Source organism: Lissotriton helveticus, chromosome 4_1, assembly GCF_964261635.1.
Source record: "Lissotriton helveticus chromosome 4_1, aLisHel1.1, whole genome shotgun sequence".
NCBI classification, from domain to species: domain Eukaryota; kingdom Metazoa; phylum Chordata; class Amphibia; order Caudata; family Salamandridae; genus Lissotriton; species Lissotriton helveticus.
In genome coordinates this window covers 400547031-400562782 of record NC_136063.1, presented here as the reverse complement: position 1 = coordinate 400562782, position 15752 = coordinate 400547031, and the positions used below count along the sequence as shown (strand labels likewise).

Genomic DNA, 15752 nt, shown 5'->3' with positions numbered 1-15752 from the left:
CTTCCTGACAGTCTTGTGGAATGTTCAAGTGCGCAAACTCGTGGTGTTGAGGAGCCAAGCCGATAATTTCAGAGATTGAGGGTCTGGATGAAACACCTTGCCTTCTTGGATTGTTAGAAGGTGTGGAATTCGGGGCAGTTGAATTGGCTCGCATTCTGATAGGAGAAGCTGCGTGAACCAATATTGTCGTGGCCACCGTGGAGCAATCAGGATAATTCGACACGGTTGCTTTCTCATTTTCTTGATGACTTTGGGTATTAGCGGAATTGGCGGGAAGGCGTAGGCAAAGATCCGTTCCCAATTGAGTGAGAGAGCGTCCCCGCAAGAGTCCCTGTGGGGAATCCAGCTCGCAAAGTGAGTACATTTCTTGTTCTGATAAGTTGCAAACAGGTCCAGATCGGGGAGACCCCACCTCTGGAAGATCCGATCCAGCGCCGGCTGATTCAGTTCCCATTCGTGAGTGCTGTTCTTGGATCTGCTCAGCGAATCTGCCAGTACATTGGCTACTCCCGGAACATGCACCGCTGACAAGTTGATGTCGTGATCCAGAGCCCAAGTCCAGATCTCTTGAGCCTGTTGAGACAACCGGGCTGATCTTGTGCCCCCCTGCTTGTTCAGGTAATGCATGCTCGTTGTGTTGTCTGTTCGAATCAACACTGTGGAGCCTTGTAGGATTGCCAGAAAGGATTTTAGGGCGAGGAAAATGGCTCGTAACTCCAGCAGATTGATGTGCCATTTCTTCTGTTGAGCGTCCCATTTGCCGCTGATCGTCATCCCTTGAAGGTGAGCGCCCCAACCTTCTAGGGAGGCATCCGTGGTCAAGATGAACCTTGGGACTTCTGCGAGGAAGGCACAGCCGATTTGTAGGTTGCGTGCCTGACTCCACCACAGGATTGTGTCCTTCATTCGAGGCGTCAGTGTAATGAGATCCTCGAAGGACCCCGATATCTGCACCCATTGGTGACTGAGTTCCTCTTGTAATGGTCTCATCCTCAGACGACAGTTTGGAGTGAGAGGGATGCACGAAGAGATCATCCCTAGGAAAGATTTGAATCTCCGAACAGAAACGTACTCTTTTCTGAGGAGTGTGGTTGCCATCGTTCTGATCTTTTTCTGCCTTTCGTTCGAAATGAAGACCTGGGCGAGCTTGGAATCCAGCGTTGCTCCTAAGAAGGACTTTCTTTGAGATGGAATTAGATCTGACTTCTCGAAGTTCACTGAAAACCCCAGGCTTTGAAACAGGCAAAGGCATTTTTGGACATGGTCGCTTGCTGTGGCGTAGGAATTGGCCTTGATAAGGCAATCGTCCAGATAAGGGTATATTTGAATTCCCTGCAATCGTAGGTGCGCCGCTACGGGTGCTAGCATTTTCGTGAATACCCTCGGGGCTGAACGTAGTCCAAAGGGAAGCACCTTGAATTGGAAATCCCTGCCAGCCACTCTGAACCTTAGGAACTTCCTGTGTCTGGGGAAGATAGGGACGTGGAAGTAGGCATCCTGAAGGTCGAGTGTTGCCAAGTGGTCCCCTTCTGCCAAAAACTGTAGGATCTCCTGGAGTGTTAACATTCTGAACGTCAATTTTTTGATGAATTTGTTCAGGGCACGCAAATCGAGGATTGGGCGCCATTCCCCTGATTTTTTGCGTATCAAGAAAAAACGAGAGTAGAAACCTGTCCCTCTCTGGTGTCGAGGTACTCTCTCGATTGCCCCTTTTCGAATCATGGAATTGATTTGGATGAAGAGCTCCTTGAGATGTGCTGGGGGCGGCCCTTTTGGAGGAGAATTTGGAGGGGTTTTTACAAATTCTAAAATGTGTCCCTTGGATACCACATCCAGCACCCATTTGTCTGTAGTAATCTTGGACCATTTTGAGTAATGTTGGGATATTCTTCCTCCAATTTGTTTTTGGCGGGGACACTTTGGCGGCAGGAAGTGAACTTCACTTCTTGTTGGTGTTATCTCTTCCACGATATGTTGGTTTTCCTCGGGGCTGTGTGTAAGAGTTACGTCTTTGGCCATAAGGCTGTTGCTTATATGGCTGGTACCTCTGTGTGTTTTGAGAAGTGGTGTAGTTGCGCTGTTGGTAATATCCTCCCCTATTGGAGAAATTTCCCCTTCCTCTTGCGCCACGAAAGGAAGATTTAGGAAACTGCAGAGTGCCCAAAGATCGTGCAGTTTCAGTATCCTTTTTGATGGCCTGCAAAGCTTCATCCACGTGCGAGCCGAATAGGAACTCGCCATCATAAGGCATATTTAAGACCTTGGACTGTACTTCATGTCTAAAGGATGTAGATTTCAACCATCCCTCTCTCCGAAGGACTGCGGCTCCTGCCAATTGTCTGAAGCCTGTAGCCGCTACATCCACTGCGGCGTCAATGATCTCTGACGATGCACACTCCCCTTCTTGTAAAATTTTGATCGCCTCAGACCGGTCCGGTTCAGGCAGTTTCTTAATATAAGGCGAAATGTCAGACCACATTTGCCTATCGTATCGGCCAAGAATCGCCATAGAATTAGCAACCCTGACTGTGGTTGCTGCAATCGTGGAGACTTTTTTGCCAATGGTATCGAGTCGTCTTCCGTCTCTATCTGTAGGCGTGGAGATTTGAGATGATGGGTTTTTCGCCCTTTTTTGAGCTGCTTGTGCAATGACTGAGTCTGTCTTGGCCTGTCCAATCAGGCAAGCCGGTGAAGAAGCAGGCGCTCTATTTTTTATCCACTCGTGGCAAAACTGGAGGTAAAGAGTTTGGAGTGGCCATGATCTTCAGACCTTCTTTCCAAATAAACTCTATGATCGGTATCGACCAGCTCTGTCTTTGGGAGAGATTCTTGAAATCATACAGGAAACAATCATCCTGTTTTGTCTCCATGGTAATGAGAAATCGTTTGGTAGCGTTATCCATAATCCTATGGAAATTTGCAATATCCACCGGTGGTGATTCAGCCTTCGGCTGTGCATCTGGAGCAGGGGAGTCAGCCTGATAATCCTCATACTCCGACGAATCCGAGTCATCCAATTCTCCTTCTTCATGAGCCTCCTCTTCAGAGTTGTCATCCACCGGTTGAGTAGATGGTACCGGCATGGATGGGGCATGTACAGATTCTTCCATGTTAGGAGGGACTGAATGCGGAGTTCCTCTAGGCGGGGGGGAAGTGATGTGCGATTCGCCCGATTCCGAGGGCGGAAATCGTTGATAATAATCATCCAACATGGACATCAAATTTCTAAATAATTCCATGGGCATTTGTGTCCCTGACGGGGGTGCAGGATCCAACCCTGTGTGATGCGTCACCTGCTCCTCTTCCTCTTGTTCCTTAACGTGTATGAGCAAGTCAGATGGACTTGTAGCTGCCGGAAATAAGTCTCCACCAGAGTCCTCGTCGGAATCCAAAAGCCTGTCTGGCATCGTGAGTGGTGACATACATGCAGACTGATGGGCGTTGTAAAATCGCCGCAGTGGTGGCTGGAGAAGGCAACGATATGGGGTTGCTCTTTGCAGACCATACTTGAAGATCTGTGCAAGTTGACAGTTTTGGCGTCATTGGATTCCCTTGGGCCACCGAGAAGTCCTGTGGCATTGACTTTGCTGTGAGGGACGAACTCGCCGTCGTCGACGACTGTGGCTGGAGAGGTCTCGTCGACGATCCATTTTTCGATGTCGACGACGTCGTCGTCGGAACACCTTTCGTCGTCGACGGAACATTTTTCGCCGTCGACGGGGCCGTCGACGGGGCCGTCGACGGGGCCGTCGACGGCATTATCTTCTTCGTCGACGGGGCCGTCGTCGACGACTTCGTCGACGGGGCCGTCGACGGTGTCTTCTTCGTCGACGGTTGGATCGTCGACGGAGTCTTCCTCGTCGACTATGAGTCCGTCGACGGGTGCTTCGGCGACGGTGAAGCAGTCGACGGCAAGGCTTTCTTCGTCGACGGTAGTGTCGTCGTCGACGGGAAGGGATTTTTCGACGCTGAGGAGGGCTTTGTCGACGGAGGCTCGTCGACGGTAGGTGAAACTTTCTTCGTCGACGAGATGGGACGAATTTGAACATGCACATAAGTAGGTGAGGACACCGAGGACACCACCAAAGAGGGTTTTGGTGAGGAATAGGTCACAGTAGAAGTCACTGTAGTGGCAGTCTGACAGGAAACCGGCAGAGAAGCTGCTGCCTTGGTTGTAGGCCTCTGAGGTGACAATAAAGGGACAGTCTTTTTAATGACAGGCTGTTTGACAGACTTTTGACAGGCTTTCTTCACTTTAGAAGTTGAAGGTTCCTCAGCAGCGTGCTGGGCCTGTTTCGCCACCTTAGCCTTAGGGGTAGTTACTGTACCCTCAGCTATTCTCTTCCTAGATCCCATAGAAGACATAGAGGCCAAACTTCCTACCTCAGAGAGTGGCAAGTCCTTGTCCTTATTCCGTTGTATCCATAGTAGGAGGCGACCCTCTCTGTCCCTGAGGGTTTTTGTTGGAAAAGTGCGACAAATCTTGCATTCCTTAGCCTGATGGTCTGGATACAAGCAGTAAATGCAGAGAGAATGAGGGTCTTCCTTGAAGAGCCTTGCCTTGCCACAAGAGTCACAAGCCCTGAAAAGGGACTTAGATGTGGACATGTTGGAAAGAAGAAACTTTCAAACTTTCAAAGTAGAAGAAGAAACTGAGCAGAGCTCAGAGAGACTCCCTATCACACGACGTGCGGTAAAAAATCTGACAGCCTGGGTCTCTGGGGAGAATACCTAGGTGGGAGCTGTGGCCTGATTGGCTGCAGTTTGGTCTAACATAATGACTTGGATGGTCACTAATGTGGAAGTTTTTTCATTGGTAGCTGAGGCTACTTCACTTCCTGGTTTATTGTAACTGTTATTTGCTATGTACAAATGGCTTATTACTGCTTTTTTATATACCGTGGGACTCCTACTCCGACGACGGGGAATGATTCAGGCATGTGAATCTATGAAAGACACCCCAAATACTGGAGAATCAATAATATCCCTATAACGGCATAGTAATCATATCCATATTCAGTCGTAGCACATGCTGTCACATTAAGCAAGGCTACTTCCCCAGACTCCTAGAAAGCACAACGAGTTCTCTAAACAAACCAAACCTCCAGCAACCTGGGAAATCTCCCTTGCTTTTGTTTTGATTTCATCCTAGAACTCCTGTAAAGCACTGTAAGAACGGCCAGTTCTTAGTGACATCTTTATTGACGTCTTATGTCCAACCTTACGTCACACCCGGCACCTTTCAGGTATAAATATACCAACGTTGCCTTAAGCAAACACACGGTGGTGGTTTTGGAGCAGAGCAGCTATCTACTGTCCCAAGAGCCCACGGACGCTGCCCCTCCCTTTTGACGCACTGAGAGAGACGCTGTCTTTTCTCCTGCCGAGAAATCCAGCTCCGGAGTTTCCAGATACCTTCGCGGGTTACTGGGATATCGAGTACTGAGAGAGAGATACAAGACCTCCTGCTTTCTAATAACCCAGGTACGGAGCCGACTAAAACCTTAGAGAGAATTCTTGACTCAGATTCTTGGCAAAACCAACTTAACTTAAACTGCTACTTACTTACTCCTTCCCACGTATTAGGCTTAGGTCAGGTACACAGGGGTAGGCGTATTTAGAAGCACCAGTTGAGTACGTTAGTCAATGTATATATGTATGTATATATTTTATCTATTTTAAAGTATCTTATGGCTAAGAAACCATATCAATGCTTTTACAGTATTTCTTAATCCTCCTTTTACTGTACGCACTTTACTTTACTATGAGTATTGCAATTGTGGCAATTCATTTCTCTTGTATGAGAAAGAAGACTGCTCAATAAATAACAACCTTTTATTGAAAACGCCAGTCTCTCTTTTCTCTGCACTCTGGTGAAACTAAGTATGCACACTTGACTGAGTGAAATAGCGGTCTATTGTTTTCACACGACTCTAGAGATACACTCTTATTCTGAGGGAGCAAAGTTGTCATGTTATATGGTTGTCAGAAGCTAATCCCTTCTTGTCTATCCAACTCCTCCTCGTTTATTAGAGAAAGTTTCTAGTGAACTCTGAGCTAGCTGGCAAACCTTAAGTCTAATATAGTCAGGAGAGACCTAGTTGACCTCAGTCCTACGTCTACACTGCTGAATATATTATTCCAATGCGCAGAGCCTATTGGGAATATAGGAACTACACTACAGTTGCGAGACTGATTTGAGGAGGCAGTCGTCCAGGTATGGAAATATCTGGACGCCCTGGAGACGCAAGTAAGCCACCACTGGAGCCAATACTTTTGTTAAGACACGAGGGGCGGATCGGAGGCCGAAAGGCAATACCTTGAACTGGAAGTCTCTCCGTCCCACCCGGAAGCGTAAGTACTTCCGATGCCGTGGAACAATTGGAACATGGAAGTAAGCATCCTGGAGGTCGATGGTGGTCATGAAGTTGCCCATAGAGAGAAGACGCAAGATCTCTACGAGTATAAGCATGCGGAAGGATTGGCTTTTGAGATACCTGTTGAGAGCTCGCAAATCCAGGATTGGTCGCCAGTCTCCTGTCTTCTAGAGTATTAGGAAAAAACGGGAATAGAGTCCCTTTCCCTTTGAGACTTGGGAACAACTTCGACGGCACGTTTTTGGATTAGTAGACAAACTTGATGGAAAAGCTCCTTGAGGTGGGGTGGAGGCAGGCCAGACGGTGGAGTGGAAGGAGGAATCTTGACTAACTCTAGAGGATGGCCCTTCGCTACAATGTCCAGAACCCAGCGGTCCGAGGTGATGGAGGACCACTGAGAAGAGAACAGGGAGATTCAACCTCCAAAACTAGGGGGTGGAAAAACAAGTCATTGTCGTTTGGGAGTAGATCCTCTATATGAAGACTTTCCCCTGTAGGATTTCGAAGACTGCTGCCGGGTGGACTGCTGTTGGTTGGAGGAGTAACGTTGATTACCCTGGTGGTAGGAGCGAAATTGAGTGCTTCCTCCGCGAAAAGTGGAATAGGTGCCGCGTCCGCATGCACCACGAAAAGGTTGCTTTTGAAACTGTAAAGTCCCCAATGAGCGAGCAGTATCAGTGTCCTTCTTAATGGACTAATGCCTCACCAACATGCACTCCAAAAAGCGACTCGCCGTCATATCAAGGATTTTAGCCTGCACCTCCTGGCGGAAAGAGGTGGACCGCAACCAACCCTGCCTCCGCAAGACCACTGCCCCAGCAAGCTGATGAAAGCCAGTACAGGCAATGTCAACTGCGCAGTCAATAATTTCCTCCGACGTTCTCTCTCCTTTCTGAAGAATTTTCAAGGCTTCCACCTTGGAAGTGTCTGGGATGAGGGCCACCAGGGCAGACACGTCCGACCACATCTGGCGGTCGTAGCGGCCTAAAATGGCTAAAGCATTAGCCGCCCTCACCGTAGTGGAGGCCATTGTGGAAAACTTACGTCCAATAGCGTCCAGGCGACGACCCTCCCGATCTGGAGGAGCTGTAATAGGAGAAGTCGGATTTCGTGCACGACGTTGTGCAGCCTGGGTGACCACCGAGTCAGGCTTTGGCTGTGCAACAAGGCACGCTGGAGATCCAAAGGGAGCCTTATATTTTTTCTCAAGGCGAGGCAGTTGCGCCGGTATTGAATTTGGAGTTTGCATTAATTTCACTCCTTCATTCCAAATGAAATCTATGATGGGTATGGTATGGACTTGCTTGAACTGTTGATTTTTAAAATCGTAGAGGAAACAGTCCTCCTCCCTCTGGACTCTGGGCAGTTGAAAGCGTTGAGCCGCTCTATCCGTCAGTTCATGGAAACTTGCGATGTCCACCGGAGGAGAATCCCCGGCGTCACCGGAGGAGGGGATGATGTCTGAATTTGATAGTCGTCCCACTCAGCCATGTGAGTGGCAGCATAGTCATCGTGAACTTCTCCCTCTTCACGTTCTGGAAGGAGGTCGTCAGTCATCAGTGTAAACCGTAGTGTGTATTTTAACTGACGTCTGAACCTGAGGAGAAGGCGTTGGTGGCTGTGGTAGTGGAACAGCAGCAGGAGCCGCAACAGCCGCAGGAGCATGTGGCATAGGCGAACCCTGTTGAGAGGGCGGGAAAAGCCGGTTGTAGTCCTCCAACATATGCTGGAGATTGGAGATGAGCGACAGAGGCAGTGTCGCAATTGGAACCTGCATAGAATGTTCCTCTGCCTGAGAGTATTGGTCGTCATCATCTTCACCATAGTCCTGGGATTTGATAATTAAATCTGAAGGAGTGCGTGCCACTCTGAAGGAATCATCCACATCATTGTCAGAATCTGAGTCCTGCTCAGAACCCGTGGCAAACAAGAGCCAGGGAGGCTGTGGATCACTTGGGACGGACAGCTGGTCTACTGGCCGCTTGAGACGTTGGTGCAAGGGGTAGACGGTGGAAGAGCCAGACCCGGAGGAAGATAACAGCACCAAAGGCAAAGAAGCAAAAGAAGATGAAATAGTCATCGACAGCCGTCGTCGATGAAGCCGCCATCAACGGAGCAGTCGTCGACGGGACTGACGACGATGAAGATTTCTTAAGAACATTCGTAGACGATGATATAGCGGACGATGAAATAGATTTCTTTGACGAAGCAATAGGTATCATCGACGGAACAGTCTGAAAGCTGAGTGATACCTTCGTCGACATGGATGACGTCGATGTTGCCGTAGTCGACGATCCGGAGGCTGATGTCGTCGTCAATGTTGCTGTCGACGATCCGGAGACGGCAGACCTCATCGTCGGGACGATCGTCAAGGCTCCAGTCGACGAAGAAACAAGTTTCGGAGCAGAAACATGATGGGAAGCAGCAGGAGACGCCCAAGAGCCAGGTCTCGTGGACGTAGCAGGAGGTGGTGAGGACACAGCAGGAGCCACAGATCCGGAAAGTTTCTTCTTTTTCAGGAATGGAGAAGGCAAATTCTGCACACTTATGTTTGGAGGCTGCTTTTGAAGGTCCAGACACCATACTTTCTGTGTGTGAAAGTGCCGAATCCTTATCCTTAAGTCTTTGAAGCCATAGGAGGAGACGGCCTTCTCTGTCCTTAAGGGTCTTTGTAGAGAAGGTTCTGCAAAATTTGCATTTACTAACCTAATGGGCGGGATAAAGACAATAAAAGCACTTCTTGGGGGGTCCTCAGAGTAAAGACGTAGTTTCCCACAAGAAGAACAGGGTCTAAATAAAGACTTCTTACTTGAAGACACGCTGGACTTCACAGGAAAACTTTAAGAGTTGAGAAAAACTGAGCAGAGCTCAGGGAGATTCCCTTCACACGACATGCGGTAGAAAATCTGAGGGACTGAGCTCTGAGGAGAAGGTTCTGGAGGGGTGCTGGCTGTATGTGGACTAACATAATGACAGGAATATGTTACAAGTGTTTTCTCTCTCTACCATGTATTCCTATGTAGGAATTGTGTTTGGGTATTTACTACTTTTCTAGTGTATATTTTATGTGTTATGTATTTACATACATATGTTATTAGTATGTTATTGCTATTTTATTTACCGTGGGACTCCCACTTCGACGACGAGGAATAATCAAGCATGTGAATCTATGAAAGACATCCTAATACTGGAGAACCACTGTTCGTTTAAATATATAGTCCCCAGGTTCTCTATGTTATTGGGTAACCACATCGTTTAATAGTGTCTGCAGGCATGGCACACAAGGCTGCGTGCAATGTTGTGTTTTCACTTTTATTTATTTATTATTTATGCGTTTTTATATAGCTCAGACTTTACCCGAGGGTGTCAGAGCGCTTCACGATAGGAACAGAACTGATACATGACAACATTACAAGTGAGCAAAATACAAAAGCAAACGTTACATTAAATGAAGCACAAATGACAATCGTGAGCCAACAAAATACAAGAGGTAGTAAACGGTGCCTTACAGGAGGAAAAAGTGACGTGTGCAGGTTACAAAAGCGTACAAAATAAACAGGTATAATACTGTAATATATGGAGGACACTCAAGCACAAACGTTACGTAGGCACTGGTGGCACTTGTGCAGGTATCGAAAACAAACAAATTTAAGAGGTAGAAAACAGTGTGTTACAAGAGAAAGTGACGGGTGCATGTTACACACAAGTCCCAAACACAGGTAGAAGGATAATACTGCAATAAATGGCAGACTCTCAAACCACAAGAACACACTGGGAAGACACTTCCTTAGTCATGCAAAGTAGAATTTTCAATAATTGAAGGGCTTCCTTCAGATAGGGCATGGATTACATTTGGATTACATATGGTCTGTACCAAGATACGCAGCCTGCAATTGCAGTGTGTGCGAGTTAAGTAATGAGGCTTAGGGCGGCACAAAACATACTGCAGCCCTTACGGACCCTCTTTAGAGTCCATGCCCTAGGCACCAGGGGTACCACTTGCTAGGACATTTTAAGGGGTGCTAAAGGTATTCCCAATTGGGGAAATAACTATACAGCTTAGGGAACAAAATCTGGCACTGGGGACCTAGCTAGCAATTACCCAGTGCACTTTGACAAAATTGCATGGAATACCAGGCAAAATGTGGGGGTGACCATGTCAAAAAATAAGGGGACTTTCCTACACACAAACGAAATGCGGACCTAATGGAGTCCTATTGTGTCTCTTTTTCAATGTCGAGAGGTGAGATGAACGGTGAGCTGTCTAATGCCAGTGATGGGAATCCTACCGACAGAGGGTGAAGATGGTTTGGATGTTGATCTCCAACTTTAAACAAGGTCTAACAGCGACCAGCTATAGACATTTAATGGTCAAATGTGTGAGACTGCGAGTGAGTGTCAAATTGTGGGTATTTGGCATGCTCTCCATGTTGTCACTGAGAAGGAGACGTTAAACCTTCTTTCAATAGGGTGTCTATGTCAAGAACGTTGCTCTGACCTAGATACCTTCTACACTGATCTTGAATGATGGGGAGTGTGAGGTTGGCAGTGGGTTATTGATCTACTGTCTTTGGATCTCCCTTTATGCGAGTCCTTCTCAAAGGTAAACAGTCTTTCAGAGGAAGCGCAGGGATTACTTTTCCAACCTTTACTTTTTCCTCTCTTCCGCCCTACGTCATTACTGTAAACTGGATGCCGTAAATCCTTTTTGACATTTTACTCGAGAGGGATACTTCTCAAAAAGGGAAGAGATATCGCAGGTGAAAATTGCACTTGATAAACTGATGTTAAAGACGACGAGTCAAGATAATAAAGCAACGTTTTTCTTAACAGAATTCAGTTAAAAATGTGTGAAATTTTCTGAGATCCTACTCACACGAGCCATAAAAACTGTCTATGAGGTAACTGGTAGTACAGAGCATCATGGGCAGTGGAGCTCCTGGACTCTTTCAATGATGCCCTATCAAGCTGCACTTTATCCTTCCCTTATACACTTTCACACTTTTCTTGACAGTCAGATGCTGCAATGCAGGCTGAAAACTTCTAAATGTTTATTGACAGATTTCCAGAAAACCTTTGACCCCTGATAGGCAATTAGAGGATGCTGCTAATTATGAGGACAGATAAACACCATGTGTTTACACACTTTCAGAAGCAGAGTCTAGCTCTGCTGAAATGGTGTTCTCCTAAAGTGCATTTTGCCTATTCTCAATTATGGGTACCAGGTGATGGTTATAGCATATAATTTAAGGCTACAGGCCTTTTTAAACGTACATTTAGCTGGAAGGTCAACCGGACCAATTCCATGTAAATTCTAACAGTCATGCATTATTGTAGTTCTTTCTTGAGCTTGATGGAGAAGTATGCGGAGTTGCTTATGTGAGAACAGGTGAAAATGTGACAAGATGATGAATGACAATGTGTTTCAAGTTTTCTCCCAATCCGCTTGCTCTGAAACCTTTACCTTCAAACACGGAGTTCCACAAGGCTCAATTTTATGTCCGTTACTTTTTAATCTATATATGAGCCCGCTCGTAAAAATAGTTGAGGAGACCGGCTTAATGATGTTTTCCTACGCTGATGATTCTCAGCTTCTCTTTTCCCTTCCATCATCAGGAAACAACAATCCCTCCATATTAAATTCAGGATTAGTGAAAATTGCAGGATGGATGCAAAAAAACTTCCTGAAACTAAACGGTGAAAAAACCGAACTAATCATTTTGGGAAAAAATAAAGAACTCTGGGGATCCCAGCATTGGCCTTCTGTTATGGGCGCTCCTCCAACTCCGACGACTCAGGCCCGTAATCTAGGCTTTATTGTCAATGACACACTAAGTATGCACCAGCAAGCTGTAAAAACATCTGCCACCTATTTTGTCATCTTGAAGTGGTTAAAGAAAATTTGTTGGATGCTACCAGACCATACAAAAAAAACTGTCATTAATGCCTTAATAACATCAAGGTTAGATTACGCTAATGCACTATATTTGGGGGCTAATAAATCCACAGTTCGCAAACTGCAAACTGTGCAGAATGCAGCCGCGAGACTGCTAGGTAAAATTCCTATCCATTCATCCACCACCAAACTTATACGTGAGCTGCACTGACTAAAAATAGATAACAGAATTAAATTCAAATCATTATGCTTCATGCATAAGATCTCTACAAATAAAGCCCCTAAGTATCTGCAAAATCGGGTACATTGTTACCATCCATCTAGGACTCAGATCTGCAACAGCTAATAAGTTTGTTGTTCCTAAAATAAAACTATCACGTATGGGCGGTAAATCTTTCGCATATCTTGGACCCTCACTGTGGAACACTATGCCACAAGCTTTGCGCTCAGAGGTAAATTATATCAAATTCAGAAAGGCCTTAAAAACCTGGCTATTTAACATCTAAGTCAGCTGTCCGATCAACTACTACTGAATCAAAGCGCCGGGAAACCCTTTGTTGGGTAGCTGTTTGCGCTATACAAAATAAATAAATAAATAAAAATAAATAAAATTAAACTACACAAGATGGTGGTTTCCTTGAAAGTTGCCAAGTGATGCTGATGAATTGGGGGTATGGGGTTGGAGGAAATTGCTATCTTTTGTCAAAAGTTTTTCTCCAACATTACTGAAACCCATTCTTTAATTTTCCTATGTGTTACGGTGGTTGTTGCCTTCCAAATGGGCTAACTGTGGCCCAAGCAATCTACCTTGCAACAACAAATGATCGCTATTAATTTTAAGTAGCCTCATCTATACTTCCCACTGGAAAAGCCGATGGCAAGTGAAAGAAAGATGCATCTTCTTTCTATAGCATAACAATGTTACATTTTGAATAAAGATTAAAATTATAAAGCTGATCTTCGAAAGTTTGTTTTTAAGCAGGAAAATACATTCAAACAAAATCAGTATTATATTTCCACAAGAAATTGATGGAGTGGGGAGACTTACAGCCATATCAAAGACGCATCGTGCATCAGATAAAGCATGAAAGTATGCTTGTGGTTCTTTACAGGTACTTGAAACATGAAACCTGGAAAAAAGAAAGATAGATTTAGAAAGCAACAAGGATATAATCAGTACAATACCGATTGTATGACATAATGCAGAACTACTTCCTAGCTCTTCATCATGGATATTCTCTCGAATACCCACGTCAAATAAATAGTAGAGGCTTTAAAAAAATAAAAAAATAAAAAACAGTTCAAAGCAGCTTTAGCGGTCTGCCAGGGCTCTTTTTAAACTTGACATTAGCACATAGACAGAGGCTTTGGATCTACCTCTGATAATCCTAAATACAGACATTCGATTATCAGCAGTTAGTCTGTCTACAAAGCAGTTTAGTTGTTCGTAAGTAATGGAGACAATATTAGTGCATACGTATAGAAAACAATAGGAAGGGGCTTTGTAAGGTGCAACTCAGAATACCTATTCAAACTGTAATTGTCTATCATGAATTTCCTCTCAAATACAACAGGATGGGGTTTTATACTGAGAAATAAGCAACAGCCATCACAGTAAGGGGCATTTTATTATTTAACACGGAGATCTGGCATACATCTTTAGTTCATGAGGGGCTAGAGGGGTCTGGTTTTCATTGCGTACACATTTCATTTTAAATTTAGTTGCCTGGAAATTAAAGTTCTTTTTATTTAAACATACAATTAAAGAATGGACATTTATTTACTTCTGGTTAGTGAGTTATTTATGGAATTCAGTATTTCTACTCCACATCACCTCCTTAGGTAAGGCTTAAACTGATGTCCAAGGCACCCAAAGTGTCAAGTGCTAATGGTGTGCATTCCTTGCTAGAGTCTGGGAGCGACAATAAGGTGGTCCCATGGCATTGGCTTCACCATCAATTGATTGGGCAGCAAGCATTTTGTTACAGCCAAGCCTACTGGCATTGCTAGTGGATTTTTTTCTCAATTTGTGGCTCTTACATTGGATACATGGATTTAATAGCACAATGCCATCTTCAAGGTTCCCCACGATCCCAACGCAGTGATACTCAAAGTACGGCCGGGGGGGGGGGGGGGGGGGGCATACGGCCCTCCTGACCCTGGGGGGCAGCAGCACTGTGCTTCTGTTTACCCGACTCAGCAATAACATGTAAAAAAAAATGTTAACTGTGCAGCAAATACTTATTTCAAGGTTAATTGCAGTTAGGGAAAGGAAGTAACTAGGCCCTTAACTTTAGGAACTCCTTCATTTTTAAAGACAGCCACTAGATATCCATGCTTTTACTTCCCCATCACCCACTTTTTATCCCCACTGGCATCAGTGCGGCCCTGGGTCACACCGAAGACCAAACTTTGCTGCCCCCGGGAATATGTTTGTGAGTACCCAGGATCCAGAGAAACACATTTGAAACTGTGAACAACTGTCAGAGCAAGACCTTAATCTAATTTAAGACCATCCAAATCCCCTCAAGTTCCCTAAAGGTCAAAGAAGAGTCCCACAGCTACCTTAACTCTGCCTCAACATTATTATTTTGGCACAATAATATTCAGAGATGTATCCACAAATCCAGAAAGTACTAAAATTGGGGCTGCAGTATCATTCTTGTGTCCTTACAATGGATCAGAAGATATTGCAGAAACAGAATAAAAATGCACCCCTAAGAGCCTCTCTAAACGCTGCAGCAAGACTCATCACTGGGTCAAAAAAACACTCTCATATCTCCCCTGACTTGAAAGCCCTGAACTGGCTGCCTTTTGAAGCCAGAATACATCTGAAAATCGCCTGCATGACACAAGGCTGTACACCTGAGCTCTCCCGGATACCTCTCAGAAGCTGTCAATCTCTGGCGGCTCTAGATACACTAGAGGCACAAACAATCTGCTGCTAAAACCTCGAAGATTCAGGAAGGAAAAAAACGTATAAGCGCTCTTTCTCAGGAATGGCACTCAGGATCTGGAACTCACTCCCTCCTGAAACAAGGCGCATCTCCTCAATCACACTTTTTAAGAAAGAAGTAAAAGCTCTTCTCATGGCCAAATACACTTGAGCGTTCAAGTTGAATCTATAAAGTATCGGCACCGATCTATTTTACCCAGCTCGATCCCGATGACTGTGTTTTTCCTGTATTATTCTGCTAGATCCCTACGAATATGTGTTTTACCTTTATTGTTGTTTCACCTACTATTATGACTAATTACTTGCATTATTGATTCACCTGTACTATTATGTTCCCTCACGTATTCTCTCTCTTGTTTGGTATTCCCTGCTCTGTAAAGCGCTCTGATATCTGCAAAGATCTTGTTTGCGCTATATAAAACTTTCAAAATAAATAAAAAATGCCCTTTACATGGCAGTACCTGTCCCACCATATAGCCATATACTTTGTGGGGTCACAAAATCGTCACTAATTTGTTAGAAC

General features: G+C 45.2%; 1 protein-coding gene across 2 annotated transcripts in view; it reads right to left on the bottom strand.

The window, feature by feature from the left end:
• AZIN1 (antizyme inhibitor 1) overlaps nucleotides 1–15752 on the bottom strand; it is a 590344-nt gene that overhangs the window by 307860 nt on the left and 266732 nt on the right. For both annotated transcript variants that reach the window (XM_078686910.1, XM_078686911.1), the window contains exon 7: nucleotides 13322–13403. In XM_078686910.1, coding sequence (XP_078543036.1) covers nucleotides 13322–13403 — 82 coding nt within the window. The remainder of the gene's footprint in view (nucleotides 1–13321; nucleotides 13404–15752) is intronic.